Here is a 20722-nt window from a genome sequence, read left to right as displayed (position 1 = left end):
TAGACAATGTGTCCACGATCAGTGTTTGCAGCGTTTTGGACACAGTCTTTTTGCTGCGTCCAAAATGCTGCGCTTTGCAGTACAAGCGTGTTTTGCTAATGTTTTTAACACTAAGGTTCACATACGGCTTTAAAGAAGGCAATTCATTTTATTATAAAGGTTAATATGAAATACAAACTTAAAGGAAAAGTATGATATTGCGTACACTTTTGTATAATCAACATACAAAGGTTAAGTACAGTTAAATACTTACAATCACCAAGGAGTTTTGGACATCATCTGTCTGGAACTACAGTCAGAGAAGCATGACATAGACAGAGGACTCCTGGACATCACTGCCCGGACGTCTCACGGTGCAGCAAACACGAGCTTCTGTCTGTGCTATACTTCATCTGATCTTATAGAGGCTTGAACAATATTACAAGCCTTAAAGTTAATGTGTTGTAGTCTTATTGATCCATGCCCTTTGATGGCCAGTCATTGGGCATAGATGAATCAGAGATACACCACACATCAGACAATGGGGTAATAAACCCACAGACATTCAAATCTCCCAAGAATACACATCAGGTATTTGAGCTAGGTAAATGGATATATTGTCTGTCTGTGTATATAGCAAACACATAAAACATCAGATTGTTGAACTAAAGTAAATCATTAGGATTCTCTTACAATGGTATATTGTCTGCCTGTATATTCAAGACAAACACACAGAAACCCTTAGGCTATGTGCGCACAGTGCGTTTTTCGCGGCGTTTTTGCGCGTTTTTCGGGTGCGTTTTTGGCCTCAAAACTGCAGGACTTTGCTTCCCCAGCAAAGTCTATGAGTTTTCATTTTTGTTGTCCGCACACATCTGTTTTTTTTACCTGCGTTTTTGAGTTAAAAAAAAAAAATGGACATGTCAGTTCTTTCCTGCGTTTTTCTGCGTTTTCCGCCCATGCAATGCATTTGAAAAACGCAGCAAAACGCAGAGATCAAAAACGCAGCAAAACGCAGCCAAAAACGCACCAAATCGCGGCAAAAACGCATGCGTTTTTTGATGCGTTTTTTCGACGCAGGTGCGTTTTTGTGCGTTTTTAGCGGCCAAAATCGCACAAAAACGCAGCGTCAAAAAGACGCAGTGTGCGAACCTAGCCTTAAGGATACACAAGATTTTGTAACCATGTACACTTTGTCTGTATGGTTAAACAATATGTTATAGTATAACATAATGTATAAACTCAAAAAATAGCCATTTTTATATTTGCAATACAAAGCGCAGTGGAAGGATTTTTGGAAATCTCCTACCCACTGTGCTTGTTTTTTTTCTTAGCATAAACTGACCTGCAGCGTGGCTTCCTGAGGCTAAGCATGTCAATTTATGCTGTGGAGACGAGAGTTTTGTCCAAAGAGAAAATAGAGCTAAAGTCCTCAGCAGCCTGGATCGTGTGCCCGGGCAGCTGCGTTGTCCAGTGGACAATACTCGCATCTCTGCACGAAAGCTGACATTGCATCCTAGACACCGTGTCGCTGGGTCGTGGGCACATAGCCTAAAAGTGAGAAATTTGGCACTACAGCAACATTTTTGTGAAGTACCTGTAGGTTCAAAATGCTTACTATACCCCCGAATGAAATCCATGAGGGTCTAGTTTTCAGAATGGGGTCACTTGTGGGGGTTTCTGCTGTATAGGTACCTTAGGGGTCCTGAAAATGCGACATGGTGCCCGCAATTTTTTTTCAATTTTTCCAAAATTCACATAGTGCTCCTTCTGTTATGAGCCCTCCCGTTTGTCCAAACAGAGGTTATTAGCCACATGTGGGGTATCACTGTGCTCATAAGAAATTGGATAACAAACTGTGGGTCCACATTTTGGTGTTGCCGCTTGAAAAAGTGGAAATTTGGTGCTAAAGCAACATTTTTGTGGAAAAAAAAAAGAAAATTTTCAATATGACGATGTAAGTTTATTAAATTCTATAAAGTACCTGTGGGTTCAAAATGCTCAATATACCCCTGGATAAAATCCTTGAGGGGTCTAGTTTCCAAAATGTGATCACTTTTGATGGAGCTCCACTGTTTAGGCAGCCCAGGAGCTCCAAATGCGACATGGCATTCGCTAATGAATCCAATTTTACAGTCAAATGGCGCTCTTTCCCTTTTGAGCCCTGTCGTGCGCCCAAACATTTGATTTCCACCACATATGCGGTATCTGTGTACTCAGAAAAAACTGCACAATAAATTGTATGGTGCATTTTTTCCGGTTACCCTGGTGAAAAAAGAGCTTTGATATCACTTTGATGCCCATTTTATACCAGTTTGATACTTTTTTTGCTGCTTTTAAGTGTATTTACATCAGGGCTCCGCACTGTATTGTATTTTATTATTGTGATTTTTTTAATGTTTGTTCTTAAACCTGTAAAAAAAATAAACCAACTTCAGCCTCGAATAAGAAACTGGATGAATAAGAAACCAACTTCAGCATTCTGTCTGATGTCGAGCGATACTAGTTTGAGAATAAGGGAAATGTCTGTTTTTAGCACATTTATACCCCCCCCCACTGACTGACAGCCGCTGAGCATTGGAACCTGCTGTCAGTCAGTGCCGAGAGTGTGGTATACTGAGCAGTGACTAAAACCGCATTAGTGCCACCCCTATGACTGAAAGCTGGACGCCGTCTTAATATATGTCTATGATCACATTTACATATTTCATAGTTATTTAGTAACACTTCTTATTTTGTATATATGGCTGTTTTTTACCTGGTCGGGGCTAATAACAGAGATTTGGATTGACAGTGGCATTTTCCTATATGTCACACATTTGGAGGGGGGCGGTATTTATTTAGATTTTCTTCTTACTTCCCTTGTGACTGGCTGATATAATGTCTTAGCAAGGACCATATCCTCTGTATATGGGCGAGGAGGCACCGTCAGCGCTTTCTACCCTGTTTCCTCGAAAATAAGACGTACCCGGAAAATAAGCCCTAGTAGGATTTTTGAGGGCTTTTTTGAGTACACTTAAAATATAAGCCCTAATCCAAAAATACACCTTGGTTGTGGTTCCATAATGAATTGTCCAAACATCTAAAAAAAAGTTAAAGAATACAGCAGGAGTTTTATCAAAGAAAGCAGACACCCACAAAAGAAAGCAAATATCCCCGCCAAAAAAATAATTGCACTCACCAGACACCAAACAATTACAGTTGACAAGTAGCGATGGTGGATGGGCTCTCACACAGAGATCTGAGTCACTGTCAGGTCCCTCGCTGTTCCAGCTGCATTACACCAAAGCTGTGTATACAGTGACAGAGAAGGCAGAGGCAGTAATAAACCGTCTGTGCCTTATGTAGAGATGGATGGATTTCATCTCTGTTGCTACATGATTGTGTGTAGCTGCGCGGCTCTTTTATTTTTCCTCCCACATTGTTGTAGGTACCATAAAATCTACTGGAAATTAAGTAAAAATTCCAAGTGCAGTGAAATGGTGAAAAAAAGTAATTCCATCATTGTTTTTACTCCATTCCCGATGTGCTGGAAGTGAGTGGTCAGCGTGGTTCTCCAGGTCAGTGTGATTACGGCAATATCAGGCATTTCTTATTATCTCAGTGGTGACTAGAGATGAGCAGACCCGTGGACGTTCGGGGGAGGGCGGGTTTTTTCAGTTTTATTTCTTGGTGCACAATACATCTGATCACACGAGAGCGGTTGCCATACGTGAAGCCCCTGAACTCCAAACCTGAACTTTACTATCTTGGAGAAGTCTGAGTTTATACCGAAAACCGAACTCCAGGTTCACTCATCTCTAGTAATGAATAAAAATAAGAGTTTTGTAAAAAAAAAAAAAAAAAACATAAAAAAATCGGTTTTGTCTCCATTTTCCGACATCGGAGTAGAGTGAGGACTTGTTTTTTCCTTGATGAACTGACGTTTTCATTGATACCATTTTAGGTGCTATACTTTTATGGGTCGGTTTTGCAACTTCATTCCATGTTGAAATTTTTTTTTACTACCCAAATGATATCTTCCCTCCATTATTATCTCCATTAATTTTACATATCGGCTCATCTCCTTCCCATTCAGGTCCTTATAATATCAGATCCTTTCAGTGGTTTTATTCTGTTTCAGAAAATTTCGTGTCCAGGATGGATATGGCCAGGGACAAGATGGCGGAGAGGATATTACACCTCACCCTAGAGATCCTCTTCCGGCTTACTGGAGAGGTGAGAGATTCTGATGACATCACATTACATCATTCTTATTTATGGGAATAACAGATGGACAGAACTGGAGAGGTGAGGACTCTGGAAATGTCTGGAGTGAGATTTATTACTGTGTCTCTCCATAACCAGGATTACACAGTAGTGAAGAAGACCTCTAGTGAGCGCTGTCAGGCCCCTGTGTCTGAGGGATGGGGAAGACCCCTGAGCCCAATCATGGGGCCTCCACCTCACCCCCCGATACATGAGGACATCAATGACCAGAAGATCCTAGAACTCACCTACAAGATGATTGAGCTGCTGACTGGAGAGGTGACACTGCTGGGAATGCTGGGACATTATACAGTAACGCTATGATGGGATCGGGGGGTGACGGTATCATTGTATGTGTCAGGTTCCTATAAGGTGTCAGGACGTCACCGTCTATTTCTCCATGGAGGAGTGGGAGTATTTAGAAGGACACAAAGATCTGTACAAGGACGTCATGATGGAGGTTCCCCAGTCCCGCACATCACCAGGTAATAGACAGGACTAAATACACACGGCCTATAATTATCTATATGTAAGGAATGAATTCAGTCCTTGTATGTGTCTCCTCCAGTTCTATCCAGTAAGAGGACAACACCAGAGAGATGTCCCCGTCCTCTTCTCCCACAGGACTGTAAACAAGGAGATCTCGATGTTCCTCAGGATCATCAGGTAGAAGGAGAGAAGGGGCCATGAAATCTCCCTATGATGTGTAGATGGCTGTGAAGGTCTTGTGCTCAGTCTTGTGTTATCCTCTCCGGGGCTGGTGGTGAAGGTCGCCGCTGGGATGGTGTCGCTCATCACAGGCGGAGTGGGGTTACCTCAGGGAGGATGACTGAAGACGAACTGGGGTGGTGGTGGTCCCTGTTGGTGCTGGAAAAGGAGAAGCAGAGACAGGGTCTGCGGTTCCAGGTCTTTTACTCACTGGTAGTTTAGGCGCTGCCCCAGAGTATCGTTCTCTGCCACGATGGACTCCAGCCGATAACGATTCCGTGGAAGGTCAGATCTGGTGTGTGTCAGTCTATGGGCCCTTCCTCCTTTGTTGTGCTAAGTATTGGATCCCCGTGGTGTGAATCACTTGGAGATCCCGGTGTCAGTAAAGTGTCTAATTCTGTATGCGGATAGCGCGGTTCCGGTTTGGGGCTGGTCCAAGGCCAAACCCCGTATCCTATATGCTATTTGGCTGCAGACTCGGTGGGACAGGTCCGATGACTCTTCTAGCCATTCCTGCGACCCTTGCATAGTTGGTAGACAACATGAAGTATATCTGCCCTAGGGTTCTGTACCCTGACAGCGCCGGTCCTGTGGAAGCAGCCGCCTGCTTCTCCCCAGTGACCGTGTTCAAACGCCTTGGCCCACAGAGCTGCCTCGCGGCACATCCGCTCTGTTCCGTGTCTTGAGCTGTTCCCTCCTTTGTAGTTGTGTTGTGTGTTCCAAGCTGTTGCCCCCAGCCGCTGCCACCGGCTGGTTCACTACTCTCATTAGGTCAACCTGCTCTTCCCACTGTGTGATCCTGACTCCCCCTGGTGGTTGCTTCTCCCTGACCTTTGGTCCCAGCTCCTGTGGATCGGAGAGCCCCTGGTGCGGAGGCGTCCTGTAAACCCAACCGCTGTTGTGACCCCCTACTGTGACCCGACCCTGGTACAGTCCCCATTGGGGGAGGGCAACCCATTGTAACTGTGTGTATGTGTGTTGGTGGAATCGGTACCGACCCTCCTTGGACCCAGGATAAGTACTACACCCTAATTGAGGTGCAGTACCCTGTGGCGCCTGAAGCCTCAAGGGCGCCACAGCAGGATTAGAGCTGATCATAGATGTGACTTCTCCATCTGTCTGTGACTTTTGGATCACATTTATCCCGTTCTCTACACTGAACACTTACATCATGGTTTTGACACCAGGTTATCAGACAGAGAGAGGTTGCCCCTATCCCATGGGTCAGAAGGTCACCGCGCAAGTCAGCACTAGTTGGATCTGCTTTGATTTCCACTTAGCTGTGTAGACTATCCTTGTGCTGGAGCTGCTAGGATTAAGCAGACCCTTGTGTCTTTCTTGGCTTACCATCCTGAGTTGTCTCAGCTGTTCTGATTTCTGCACTCCCCCTGGTATAAGTTCTCACGACTTTACCTCAGTAGTTGCCAGTGATAACTTACTTTTCCATGGTGCTGGCATAGAGGTGAGAGTCATGGAAAGAGAAATTGTTTTAAATTTGATCCTGGAGATTGCTGCTTGGAAATTTTTTTTGGGGTCTTCCTATTGATCATCTCCCATTTTATTCATTTCTTTCCATCCCCCTTTTTTACCACCTGTTGTTTGGGAATGCAGTTTCTTTTTCCTTTTTCTGTTGTTTTCCTATTGTGTCATTATCATAAAGCAGGACTAGTGTTCCTCCTGCCCTGCTCACTAGACATGGTTGTGATTAGGGTAAGACAGGGATTTTTCTCCCCATTCAGGTCCCTACAATATCGTATCCTCTCAGTGGAGATCTTCTATATAAGAGAATTCTCCTGATTGACCCATCAAGGATGGATATGGACAGGGACAAGATGGTGGAGAGGATATTACACCTCACCCTAGAGATCCTCTTCCGGCTTACTGGAGAGGTGAGAGATTCTGATGACGTCACATTACACCATTCTTATCTATGGGAATAACAGATGGACAGAACTGGAGAGGTGAGGACTCTGGAAATGTCTGGAGTGAGATTTATTACTGTGTCTCTCCATAACCAGGATTACACAGTAGTGAAGAAGACCTCTAGTGAGCGCTGTCAGGCCCCTGTGTCTGAGGGATGGGGAAGACCCCTGAGCCCAATCACGGGGCCTCCACCTCACCCCCCGATACATGAGGACATCAATGACCAGAAGATCCTAGAACTCACCTACAAGATGATTGAGCTGCTGACTGGAGAGGTGACACTGCTGGGAATGCTGGGACATTATACAGTAACGCTATGAAGGGATCGGGGGTGACGGTATCATTGTATGTGTCAGGTTCCTATAAGGTGTCAGGACGTCACCGTCTATTTCTCCATGGAGGAGTGGGAGTATTTAGAAGGACACAAAGATCTGTACAAGGAAGTCATGATGGAGGTTCCCCAGCCCCTCACATCACCAGGTAATAGACAGGACTAAATACACACGGCCTATAATTATCTGTATGTAAGGAATGAATTCAGTCCCTGTATGTGTCTCCTCCAGTTCTATCCAGTAAGAGGACAACACCAGAGAGATGTCCCCGTCCTCTTCTCCCACAGGACTGTAAACAAGAAGATCCCGATGTTCCTCAGGATGTGTTTCCTCCAGCTCTATCCAGTAAGAGATATCTACTCGTGTACTTTCTGCACTAATTTTGTGATTACATTCTTAGGCTATGTGTCCACGAGAGAATGTAGCTGCGGATTTTTCTGCATCAAAATCCGCAGCTTTCCCGCAAAATCCGCACCTTTTCAAAGGTGCGGATTTGCCGCGGATTTACCGCGGAATTGCCGCGGATTTGATGCGGATTTTGGTGCGGATTTTTTTTTCCCAATTTTAAAGCCAAAATCCGGATGAAAATCCGCAACAATAATTGACATGTTGCAGATTTTTCCGGACCAAAATCCGCACGAAATCCGATGCGGAAAAATCCGCAGCATGGGCACATCATTTCCATAATGCCATAGAAATGGCTGGGAAGTACCGGTGCTGCAGATTTTCGGGAAATCCGCGGAAAAATCCGCGCATTTTCCGCAGCGTGGACACATAGCCTTAGAGTTTCTGCTCTGTTTTTTCAGCTGTATTTTCTTTGCTTCTGCTTCTACTGCTGTTTGTTTCTAGACCCTTCTCTATATTGTTATGATGGCAACATAACCCCTTCAGCCCCCGGGCTCTTTCCGTTTTTCCGTAGTTTTTTTTTTTTTTTATTCCCCTTCTCCCGAGAGCCGTAACTTTTTAATTCTTCCGTCAATCTTGCCATTTGAGTGCTTGTTTTTTGCGGGACGAGTTGTACTTTTAAATTAAACCATAAGTTTTACCATATAGTGTACTGGAAAACTGCAAAAAAAATTGTGATCGCACAATAGTTTTTGGTATATTTTATTCACCATGTTCACTTTATGCTAAAACCGATGTGTGGCTATGATGCCTGAGGTTGGTGCAAGTTTGTAGACAACAAACATGTATAGGTTTATTTGTATCTAAGGGGTTAAAACAAATTCACAAGTTTGTCCAATAAAAATGGCGTACGTTTTGCGCCATTTTCCGAAACCCGTAGTGTTCTCATTTTTCAGGATCTATGGCTCAGTGACAGCCTTTTTTTTGCGTCTCGAGCTGACGTTTTTAACTGTACCATTTTTGCGCAGATGCTACGTTTTGATCGCCTGTTATTGCATTTTGCGCAAAACTTGCGGCGACCAAAAAACGTAATTTTTGACGTTTGGATTTTTTTGCCACTACGCCATTTACTAGTCAGAATAATTGATTTTATATTTTGATAGAGCGGGCATTTCTGAACACGGCGATACCAAATATGAGTATACAGTATTTTTTTAACCCTTTAATTTTCAATGGGGTGAAAGGGGGGTGATTTGAACTTTTTTTTTTTACTTTTTTATTTTACTAGTCCTAGGGGGCTATATGGATCAACAATCCTATCGCTTTGCCCTATCTATAGATCTCAGCTACAGAGCTGAGAACTGCAGATACGCTGCTTTACTCTCCGTGCTGGCACTATGCCAGCACTGAGAGGAAGTGACTCATGTTAGCTACATGGCAACCACCGAAAGTCATGTGATCACGCACGTGACTTCCGGTGGGGGCGGCGGTAAGTGAAAGTAATGGCTGCGCGCATATACATCTCGCTGACAGACTTTGGGAGCAAGATGTAAGGGGTTAAATGTCGCGGGTGGATTGCGATTCCACTCGTAACATGCAGGCACACATGTCAGCTGTTGAAAACAGCTGATATGTGCGCGGATTGCCGCGACCTGCCCACGGCAGGGGGTGGGGATTAAGCTCACACGATCCATGATGGATATATCCGTCATGGGTTGTGAAGGGGTTAAATACCTGCAGAGGGTTCATGAATACCCTGTTTCCCTGAAAATACGACCTACACCAAAAATAAGCCCTAACATGAGTTTATGGGATATTTGGAGAATACTTGAAATATAAGCACTACTCCAAAAATAAGCCCTAGTTACAGTCAGGAGTTGGGAGGAGTCAAACTGCACAATTTCTCAGGAACCCCACTCTCTTATGGACCCCATCAGTTGTATTCTAAGGTTGATTGTTTGTTTAAGGACCTTTGATGACTTCAAAGTCACGTGACATGAGGTAACCAAAGGTCTCAATTGCAGGAGTCTAAATAAACTGAACAGGACACAGGCTGGCATGCAGGACTGGCATTAGGGGAAAGGGAGAGCAAACGGGACAATTTCACAGGTCCCCATTCTGCTAGCGGCCCCAGTGTTTACATGCCAATTATAGGACTGCTTAAGGACCTTTTTGACATCATGTCACCAAAGGCTGGTGTGTGTGTGTGTGTGTGTGTGTGTTCGCGCCAATTTTAACCAGCTTTCCCAAAATGGGCAGAGCTTGGCCAGAAGAAGGGTGTGATGCCACCGCTTCTCTAATTCATAACAAACTGCGGAGTTCCCTATGCCAGAAATCTCACTCAAGTCCCTGACGTTATTTGTCAGTGTCCATTGCCGGTCTTGATAAACTGGACCCCAAATGTTTATCTGCTCAGACCGCAAGACCCTGCAACTTGCTTTGGTTACAAAGCCTAAGGTTAGGCCATCAACGTTATAGTCCCGGACAATCCCGTTAAATATCCGGCATCTGTCTGTAACTATTTTATGTTCGTCTTGAAAAAAAATTCTTTGAAGTTGTCTATGTGTACCTCCCCGCGCTCGGCTGCAGCCGAGCCGCTCGGAACCGGGCTTGTTTGTTGGTGGCTCGAGCGCCTCCGGACCGGGTGTCACTTTGCTCTGAAAGGGGCTGGCGCTTGGAGGGGATTTAGGGTTACAGCCGAGGCCGTGGTTTTTGTTACAGTTCGTGACACCACCCACGGGTTGTGGTGAATGTGGACACCACCGCTGTTGTTCACTAGGCACCTGGAGTAGATGTTGTGCAGCTTTGGTGTTAACCCCTCCGTGGGCAGGGGTGATGGCCCCGGGACCTGTTTAGTGTGATGTGTCGGTGCAGGGCGATGCGTGGCCCGAGGGCACAGTTGTACTCACTATTACAGATGCACAAGAGTCTCTGGTAAACCAAAAAGATGGTGGTCGGTGCCCGCAGCCGGCTGCGTCTGGTCCCCCAGTCGGGTTGGTGGTCTCTGCCTTTCTCCTGCACCTTCTGTGCAGCCCGTGCTTCAGCAACGGGAGCTCGCTCCTCGGCATTATGTGTCGGGAGAGCCCGTTTGCCCGCAGACGCTGGCCCTTCGGATCTCTTTGCCTGAGCGGTGGTTTTTTATCCCCCTTCGGTGGACTGTTGTCTTCAGTCAGGACTTGGGTGGGAAAGGACCTAAAGACCAGACCTCAATCAGTTAATTAACTGGGTCCACTGGTTTCTGGACCGAGTTTCAGAGTCTGAGTACCCCCCTCAGGGTTTCCAGTCGGTTCCCCGGTTCGGTACCGGCGGGCCACTACCCTGTCCCGGTCCTTTACGGTTCCACCTAGCCATCTTCCTGGCTCCTGCAGGCTGAGGCCACCGTATGCCTACTAGCCAGAAGTGACTGGGCTCCGACCCAGACATCTGGAGTTAGACTGCGGCAGACTTGGGCACAGGTCTGCCTCTGCACTTGAACTTCATTCCTCTCCTCTTCACCTCCTCAACTGAACTCCTAACTGCCTGTTTTTTCCTGCCTCAGGACCTGTGAACTCCTCCGTGGGTGTGTCCAACCGCCTGGCTCCGCGCCCTGGTGTGAACATCAAATCCTGAGGGAGGTGACTAGGGTTTTAAGGTTGGCTGATGACACCTTTTTAGGGGACGGGTGTTTGTGCAAGGGCCTATCTGTGACTACCTGGCTAGTCCAGGACGTCACATTCCCCCTTGGTTTAATACAGACCGTCCGCGGGCTGTCCGACCACCACCGGTTTATTTTTGTAACTGTAAAAGATAAACAGGAAAACAAGTACAATTATAATAACATTATTTACATTATAAGCAAGTGTGGAAATCATCCCTTACGGGAGGCATGTTACTTTAACGTTGCAAAACATAAAAGAAAAAACACATTTTTATGGAACGGGACCGGGTCCTTTCATTTGCCCACCCAAGCAAACCTACCCCTTGATGCTGCCTCTAAGAACAGGTCCGCACCCCTTTTCCCCAGTCCAGGAATTGGGCACGGGTCCAGGTATTGCCCCAACGGGCCAGGTACAAAGTTCCATACCTGGCAGTCTCTCAGGGGCCCCACGTCTAGGGGACCCCTGGCCCCGGAGGGTAGTCACCGATTGCCATGGTGACGGGACCTCGGCCTACTCTGCCGCAGGCCCTTCCTTCAACCAACCTCTTCGGAGACTGCAGACATGAAAGGGTGGTCCAAGGGGTTATTTACAAAGCCCAAAAGTTATTGGGTGGCCTGCAAGTTCTCGGCCTTGTCTATTTTTTTAAAACTGGGTGTTAAACTGCAGAGTCCCAACTGGGACGGGAACATGGTAGCCGGGAAACCGCTACCTTTATAAATGCAGGCATGCACATCCGCTCTCCTGCCCAGGAGCCAGGCCCACTTGGGTGCCCTCGGCGCCGGCTACGACCGGCCTCTCATACTGCCGTGGGCCCCACCGATCAGTGGCCTGCTCCGGGTCAGCCTGTGTGGGAGACAGGCCCAGCTGGAGTCCCTCCATGCCGGCTATGACCGGCACCTTCGGTAATGAGGGACCCCGCTGTGACGTGGCCTTCTACCGCTTGGCAGCTACATACCCGCCGTGCCTCAGCCGAGGCCGGGTGTCTGGGAGTGGTCAACGGGACCTGCGGTGCTGGCTTCTGGGCGAGGATCGCCCCCATTGCGGCTGGGCTGACTGCCGGGGCCTTAGGCAATTGGGGCGCGGTTACTTCCGGGATCGGCGGATTCATCTCGGGAACGGGCACCTTCCGGGGACTGATCTTCCACGGGAGTGGAATTGGTGCGGGCCGAACAAGCGGCCGCCCGCGGGCTGCCTCCCCAGGTGGGTCCTCACAGGCGGATGGGACGGGCTCCGCCGCCGTTGTCGGAGCAGCGGACCGAGCGGCGGAGCAGCGGCAACCGACACGAGTGGTGAGGGAAGCAACATGGAGAGTGGGGGCAGACCGGGTCCCTCAGCCGCGTCGGCTGGTCCCTCAGGGACACAGGGGCGTGGGTCGCTTACCCGCACTCCAAAATTTGCCTCCACTTCACGCACTCGCACAGCCGAAGCTATTTCCTCCATCTCGGCCACCCATCGTTCCATCTGGAACCACACCTGGGCTTGCCAGCGGCAGCACATCGATGTCGTCCGGGCTTCCACCCACGCCGCTGTTCCAGGGGTGGGCTCCGGGGTTGCGGGCTTGCCAGACGGGGCGGACATGGTGCTTGCTCGGGGTCCAGGAACCAAATGGATGGCGTCCTGGAGTCCCTGCCCTTTATCTTCTCGGTCACATGACACGGGGTCTTCACCCGCCCCCCTTGGTCTTTTCGCGGCACTCCCTGTTTCTGCTGGCCAGTTTCACTTTCCGACCGCACGCTTTACTGCACGGACAAGTTCCCAGGGGGCAGAGCTTCAACTCTCACGCTCTTATCGCGGGGAAAAAGGCTTTGGCGGAAATCTTCATGCCAAAAGATGGCGGCAAGATGGCGGATTCTGAAATTTTTCAACGAGTCACCGCTGACTTCTACTTCAAAGCGCACTTCACCAGGTAGGTGACTAGGTAAGTATAATGTTCATGACGCCAGAAGAGTCGATGTGTACCGCCCCGCACTCGGCTGCAGCCAAGCCACTCGGATCCGGGCTCGTTTGGCGGTGGCTCGAGCGCCTCCGGACCAGGGGTCACTTCGCTCTGAAAGGGGCTGGCGTTTGGAAGGGGGTTTAGGGTTACGGCCGAGGCCGTGGTTTTTGTTACAGTTCGTGACGCCACCCACGCGTTGTGGTGAATGTGGACACCACCGCTGCTGTTCACTAGGCACCCGGGGGAGATGTTGTGCAGCTTTGGTGTTAACCCCTCCGTGGGCAGGGGTGATGGCCCCGGGACCCGTTTGGTGTGATGTGTCGGTGCTTGGCGGTGCAGGGCGATGCGTGGCCCGAGGGTACAGTTGTACTCACTATTACAGATGCACAAGAGTTTCTGGTAAACCAAAAAGATGGTGGTCGGTGCCCGCAGCCGTCTGCGTCTGGTCCCCCAGTTGGGTTGGTGGTCTCCGCCTTTCTCCTGCACCTTCTGTGTAGCTGTGGGCAGCCCGTGCTTCATCAACGGGAGCCCGCTCCCCGGCGTTATGTGTCGGGAAAGCCCGTTTGCCCGCAGACGCTGGCCCTTCGGATCTCTTTGCCTGAGTGGTGGCTTATTATCCGCCTTCGGTGTGCTGTTGTCTTCAGTCAGGACTTGGGTGGGAAAGGACCTAAAGTCCAGACCTCAATCAATTAATTAACTGGGTCCACTGGTTTCTGAACCGAGTTTCAGGGTCTGAGAACCCCCCTCTATGCTCCGGTTTCCAGTCGGTTTCCCGGTTCGGTACCGGCGCGCCACTACCCTGTCCCGGTCCCTTACGGTTCCACTGAGCCGTCTTCCCGGCTCCTGCAGGCTGAGGCCACCGTATGCCTCCTAGCCAGAGGTGACTGGGCTCCGACCCAGACACCTGGAGTTAGACTGTGGCAGACCTGGGCACAGGTCTGCCTCTGCACTTGAACTTCACTCCTCTCCTCTTCACCTCCTCCACTCAACTCCTAACTGCCTGTTTTTTCCTGCCTCAGGACCTGTGAACTCCTCCATGGGCGTGTCCAACTGCCTGGCTCCGCCCTCTGGTGTGAACATCAAATCCTGAGGGAGGTGACTAGGGTTTTAAGGTTGGCCGATGACACCTTTTTAGGGGACGGGTGTTTGTGCAAGGGCCTACCTGTGACTACCTGGCTAGTCCAGGGCGTCACATTTGTTGTGGATCAATGTTACAAAGAGATTTTTGCAGGTTTTGCCAACTGTCATGGCAGTGTCAAGATCTGTGGAAATGATAGATTCTGGTACTCTGCATGTTAACTGCTCTGATGCCTGTGAGCAGCTCAGGGAGACGCAGGCTTCGAGTCACAGGCTTGGGCAGGCTAACAAGAGTTATTCTCTGCTGGGCTGCTTGTTAATGTCTTTGATCACATGCTGTAGAGGAGAAAGTATCTATCGCTCCCCTTCTGTATATGCTGGCTGGGCTATTTCATTAATGGCTCATAGATTCGATTGAACTTTGACTGTCACTGTGCAAGTGTCGCATCGCATCAATCTCCAGACAGCAGCGTGTCGGCTCCTTGTGTTTCCATGCAGCTGAAGCGCTCCTGTCCTGAGATCAGTCCGTGTGGGGTGATGCCCATGCAAGATGCAAGTGCAATCATCCCCTCACTGTCAGCCTGCTTCTTGCTCTGTACAGAACGATGTAGCAGAGCTGACAATGCTCTCTGCTTCTCACTGTGTATAGACTGTGTCTGTACAGAGTGATGAAGCTCACAATGCTCTCTGTGGATTACGTTGGATTAAGGATTTTTTTATTATAAAGATGGATTCTCTAAATGTTTTTTTGTTATGTCTAATAAAAAAACTTTTTTATCTGTGTTTTATTTTTTTACTGTTTACTAGAAATTCATGGTGGCCATGTCTAATTTGGCGTGACATCATGAATTTCGGGCTTCGTACCATCTGAGAATACAAAGCTGGTATTAACCCCTTTATTACCCAGCGTGCCACCACCACCAGGGCCACTGGATGAGCCGGGTAAAGCGCCTGGAAAAGGCGCTAAGGAACAATGCGCCATTTCCAGGGGCGGCTGCAGGCTGCCGAGAATCCCAGCCCCCAGCTGACTGGCTGTCATTGATTGGCAGTCAAAATACAGCCGGAGCCCATGCATTTTTTTTTATTATTCTTCTTTTTAAATAATTAAAAAAAAAAAAATTAATGGGCTTCCTTGTATTTTGATTGCCATTCAGGTAAAGCCAGGCAGATGGGGTGGAGGTGGCAGCCCGTAGCCGCCCACTTCGTCTGTGCGGAGTATCAATAATACCGCGGAGCGCTACAGCATTTTTTAAAATCATTTATTTTCATACAACTATATATTGTGTACATTTTATTTATAAAAAAAATATATATACAGTACAGACCAAAAGTTTGGACACACCTTCTCATACAAAGAATTTTCTTTATTTTCAGGACTCTGAAAATTGTAGATTCACATTGAAGGCATCAAAACTATGAGTTAAAACATGTGGAATGAAATACTTAAAGTGTGAAACAACTGAAAATATGTCTTATATTTTAGGTTCTTCAAAGTAGCCACCTTTTGCTTTCATTACTACTTTACACACTCTTGGCATTCTCTTGATGAGCTTCAAGAGGTAGTCACCGGAAATGGTTTTCCAACAGTCTTAAAGGAGTTCCCAGAGATGTTTAGCACTTGTTGGCCCTTTTGCCTTCACTCTGCGGTTCAGCTCACCCTAAACCATCTCGATTGGGTTCAGGTCTGGTGACTGTAGAGGCCAAGTCATCTGGCGTAGCACCCCATCACTCTCCTTCTTAGTCAAATAGCCCTTACACAGCCTGGAGGTGTGTTTGGGGTCATTGTCCTGTTGAAAAATAAATTTTGGTCCAACTAAACTTAAACCGGATGGAATAGGATGCCACTGCAAGATGCTGTGGTAGGCATGCTGGTTTAGTATGCCTTCAATTTTGAATAAATCCCCAACAGTGTCAGCAGCAAAGTACCCCCACACCATCCATCCTCCTCCTCCATGCTTCACGGTGGGACCCAGGAATGTAGAGTCCATCCGTTAACCTTTTCTACAAGGACACAGTGGTTGGATCCAAAGATCTCGAATTTGCACTCATCAGACCAAAGCACAGATTTCCACTGGTCCATTCCTTGTGCTCTTTAGCCCAAACAAGTCTCCTCTGCTTGTTGCCTGTCCCTAGCAGTGGTTTCCTAGCAGCTATATTACCATGAAGGCCTGCTGCACAAAGTCTCCCCTTAACAGTTGTTCTAGAGATGAGAAGGTGTGTCCAAACTTTTGGTCTGTACTGTATATACACACAGCTCTGGCAAAAGTTAAGAGGCAACTGCAAAATTTTCAGTTTTTTTGATTTTTCTCTTTATAGGTACCGTATTTTTAGCTTTATAAGACGCACCGGATTATAAGACGCACCCCAAATTTAGAGATAAAAAAGGTGAAAAAGATAAAAAATGGGGTGTGTCTTATACTCCGATGTTGTCTTACAGGAGAGGGGCAGCAGCCATGGTGGAGCGGGCTCACAGGAGGCAGAGGTTGTGCTGGCAGGCGCAGCGTGTCAGTGGCTGCAGGCGCGGCAGCGTCCATGGCGGAGGCGTAGCGGGTCAGTGGTGGCAGGCACGGCGGCATCTGTGGCAGCAGGTGCGGCGGGTCATTGGCGGCAGCAGTGGCGGTGAGTGAGTGGTGCAGTAGGCCGTTGTGTTGAGTGTCCCAGTGTCTCCGCAGTCCCGGTTCAAATGATGGCGCCTGGAGTGGCGCATGCGCAGATGCAGCTCTCATCCAAGGGCTTAATCTGCGCATGTGCTGACTCCAGGAGCGGTGCGTGCGCAGATGGAGTCTTCATCTAAGAGTACCATCTGCGCACGCGCTGACTCCTGCCACCATCATTTGAAACTGGGACCGTATGGAGGCCGGCCGACGCTGGCATGGTGGGAGTGACGCCGCACGCGCGTACCACTGCAGCGGCCATGGATACTGCAGGTGCTCTATGTATGGAGGGATGATGGTTCCGTCTTCCCCCATTTGACCACTCTATCTATACTATTGGTAACTGTATGGGTATTTCTAGTAGATGTCATGTGTTGTATTACAAAAATAGCCGCTATGTATAGGGATGGACGGGTTTGCTCATTAGCATGCTTCCCCTGCTTACTCCTACTGAATCCGCTCATGGCACAGACCTTCTCTCCCTGAAAGGAGATTTGCCCTCTTTCTTGCCCTTCATATCCATGGCCGCTGCAGTGGTACGCGCATGCGGCGTCACTCCCACCATGCCAGCGTCGGCCGGCCTCCATACGGCGTGACGCGCGCATCCTGTGTGACGACACGGGAAGTGCGCGCGTCACTTCCGGGAGTGCCCGATGACGCGGTCTCTGGCCGGAGTCCCGCCTTATGCGCGTCCAATGGCTGCTTAGCGGCCCGGGCAGTGGGATATTTAAAGACAGAAGTGTGCCTGAACCACACCACGTCACGGCCCCCCGAAGAAGTTATCGAAACGTGCGCGTCGGGGCACGTTTTCCTCGGTCCCGGCTACCTATGGGTGAGTGCTTTGAGGGGATTGTTTTCAGCCTATGTGTACCCTTCCCTGGGCTGGCTTCCCCCTTTCATTGGGTGTTTTTTGGCCCCTCGGAGTGATGAGTGACCAAGTGTTATTATACCTATCACTCTAGATAGTGTTCTTATGCTTCTAACTTTGCATACGATTTGTGTAAATGTATAAATAGGTTATATTGGTCCTCTTAACAACTCTGTGAGGCCCTCCAACCGTGAGGATATGGATATACTGCACTTCCCATATGGTCTGGTGATCTGTTTCATCTGTGATTCTGCCTTAGCCTGATCAATGTTCACTATTTTTCTTAAATATGTATTTTATACTACTTCCTTTGCTATGTACTAAAGTGAATAAATATTTTTGATATTTTTGCAAAGGTTGGTATATTGATTATTGACTCGACCTATGACTGCGTTACCCCTGTTTCTCTTTGTGTGTGCACATAAAGCAGCTGGCTACTGGGGATTGTAATCTTCAGCGCAGGGTGGCCCAAGCCCCCCCACCCACTGCAAATTGCAGTCGGCAGCCACCCCAGAAAATAGCTCTTTCATAGAGGCGCCATCTTCTTGTGCTGTATCAACTCTTCCAGCGGCCCTGATGGCAGGTTACAGGCTGGGTAATAAGGGGTTAATACCGGCTTTGTTTTACCACCTGGTGTTAAGCCCAAGATTCTTAGTGTCAGGCACGTTTAACCCGGTCATTAAGAATCTCCAATAAAGGGTTAAAAAAAAAAATTACCGTATTTTCGCTTTATAAGACGCACCTGATTATAAGACGCACCCCCAAATTTGGTGAAGGAAAAGAGAATTTTTTTTTTTTTAATATTAAATGGGGTCCATCTTATAATGCCAGTGTCCGTCTAAAAAAATCATATAGGGTATATGTCCCTCATAGCCCCCCATCTTAAAATTAGCCCCCCTTAATCTGGATATGGCCCCCTTATATTGAATATTACCCCCTTGTGCTGGGACACGTCCCCCTGTGCTGCCCATGGCCCCTATAGATGGTACACCTCCCCTGTGTTTGATATGGCCCCCATGTGTGCTGCCCATGGCCCCTATAGATGGTACACCTCCCCTGTGTTTGATATGGCCCCCATGTGTGCTGCCCATGGCCACTATAGATGGCACATCTCCCCTGTGTTAGGTATGCCCCCCATGCTGCTGCCCATAATAAAATAAAACACACTTTCCTTACCTTCTCAGCGCTGTCCCTCCTCGTGTCTCCCACCTCGCAGTTGAGCTCCGGCTTCCTCTACTTCCTGGTTCTTGCTGCCGGTCATGTGATCGGCATGGCAGAGTGATATCATCTCTGTGTGCCTTATCACAGACAGCAGCAGCAGGAGACCGGGGGATCAGCGCTGGAGCTAAGTAAAGCTTTTTTTATTTTACCATGGGCAGCAGCACGGGGGCCATATCTAACGCAGGGGGGATCATGTGCGATCAAAGGGAGCACAGGCAGATATAATATGCCTCGCTGCCCCAGCCCCTCAGCGAGATGCAGTTTCAGCACCACGCTGCTGATGGACAGCGGCTGTGCATATTATATGAGCGGGAGCAGATCAAACTCTGCCGCCCTCAGCTGTCACCTGCCCCTAGCACCCGCTCAAGAGCGGACCCTGCAGTGTAATTAATATATATATATATATATATATATAATGTGTGTGTGTGTGTGTGTACCCCCCCCCCTGTATATTCGGTTTATAAGACGCACCCCCTTCTTTCCCCCAAAATTTGGGGGAACAAAAGTGCGTCTTATAAAGCGAAAAATACGGTACTTTATTAGAAATAAATACACAGACACACTTAGGGACTCCATCTTTATTACTCCCTCTCACAGCTCCACGATCCTGGTCTTCTGTCACTGATCTAGCTCTGCTATATCAGAATTCAGGGGGGGAGGAAGAACGCTGCTACTCAATGAGTGATCAGAGGCTGCGGGTTGGTAAGCGGTGATGTCACCGCTGCTACCATTGCCATAGTAACCTAACGAACGGGTTACTATACTATAGTAACGGTGATCTCTGATCACCTTATTCCCAGCGCCGCTATTAATCACCGGCTGTGGCAGCCAATCCCTGCATGTGGGCTGACTGTGTAAATAGTGTCTAGATGCAGAGGGGAAGCTGAGCATGTACTCGAGCATCTCGCCGGTACACAGCGGTCGCCGAGTTTACAGAGTACTGAGATGCTCAGGCAAGCACCGTGTACCAGCAAGCATGCTGACACTACAGGACCTTTTGCACAATGTCATAATCCTGTGACCCAGTCTGTAGCCAATGAGATAATACAACATTCCCACGTGACTGATCACATGGCTATGATGTCACGAAAGGTCCTTTGGTTACCGGGAGAACACCGCGATGATCGTACTCAGAAGCAGCGGGAGACTGCTAAGTAATGTTTATTATTAACTGTATTCTTTATTTTACAGCCCCCCCGCCCTGATCCCATAACGGTAAAGTCCAAGATCGGTGATCGGACGCAAGATCGTGTTAGCTCGATCCCGATCTACAAAATGATCCGAAGAGTCTCCCCGATCCTGACCATCGTGGGGATTGCCCATCACTACTCTTAAGTCCCTGTTACACGCAACGACATCGCTAATGAGATATCGCAGGGGTCACGGAATTCGTGACTCACATCCAGCGTTGTTAGCGACGTTGTTGCGTGTGACACGAGCAACCGCTAACTATCCCAAGTTCCGCAAATATCGTTGATTGTTGACACGTCGTTTCTTTCCCAAATATCGTTGCACTTTTGGGACGCAGGTTGTTTGTCGTTCTTGAGGCAGCACACATCTCTACATGTGACACCCCTGCGTCCTCCGGCAACGAGGTGGGAGTGATGTTTATGCGGCTGCTCTCCGCCCCTCCGCTTCTATTGGTGGCCCGCTGTGTGACGTCGCTGTGACGCCACACAAACCCCCCCTTCGAAAAGAGGTTGTTTGCTGGTCACAGCGACGTTGTTAGTAAGGTATGTGCGTGTGACGCGCACTACCGATATTGTCCGCGACGGGCAGCGATTTGCCCGTGA

At 48.4% G+C, this 20722-nt stretch overlaps 3 protein-coding genes across 3 annotated transcripts in view; 2 read left to right on the top strand and 1 right to left on the bottom strand.

The window, feature by feature from the left end:
- Positions 1–20722, bottom strand: part of LOC142258776 (uncharacterized) — a 296846-nt gene that overhangs the window by 113612 nt on the left and 162512 nt on the right. The window lies entirely within an intron of this gene.
- LOC142258774 (uncharacterized) overlaps positions 1–20722 on the top strand; it is a 36861-nt gene that overhangs the window by 12625 nt on the left and 3514 nt on the right. The window lies entirely within an intron of this gene.
- On the top strand, positions 4800–20264 carry LOC142258780 (oocyte zinc finger protein XlCOF29-like). The gene is made up of 4 exons (XM_075331378.1): positions 4800–4893; positions 6675–6824; positions 6954–7133; positions 20121–20264. Exons 2-4 carry the CDS (start codon positions 6747–6749, stop codon positions 20262–20264), a joined length of 402 nt encoding a protein of 133 aa, XP_075187493.1. The 5' UTR covers positions 4800–4893; positions 6675–6746.

This window comes from Anomaloglossus baeobatrachus, assembly GCF_048569485.1.
Source record: "Anomaloglossus baeobatrachus isolate aAnoBae1 chromosome 5 unlocalized genomic scaffold, aAnoBae1.hap1 SUPER_5_unloc_10, whole genome shotgun sequence".
Taxonomy (NCBI): domain Eukaryota; kingdom Metazoa; phylum Chordata; class Amphibia; order Anura; family Aromobatidae; genus Anomaloglossus; species Anomaloglossus baeobatrachus.
Note: the sequence above shows the minus strand (reverse complement) of the source record. Positions and strands in the feature narration are given on the sequence as shown.

Excerpts from the sequence above, each read along its gene's own strand:
- LOC142258780 (XM_075331378.1), top strand. The coding sequence starts at position 6,747 with ATGGATATGGACAGGGACAAGATGGTGGAGAGGATATTACACCTCACC. Across the intron at positions 6,825-6,953 it reads TCTTCCGGCTTACTGGAGAG|GATTACACAGTAGTGAAGAA; the intron begins GTGAGAGATTCT and ends CTCCATAACCAG. Across the intron at positions 7,134-20,120 it reads TTGAGCTGCTGACTGGAGAG|CCCCCCCGCCCTGATCCCAT; the intron begins GTGACACTGCTG and ends TTTATTTTACAG.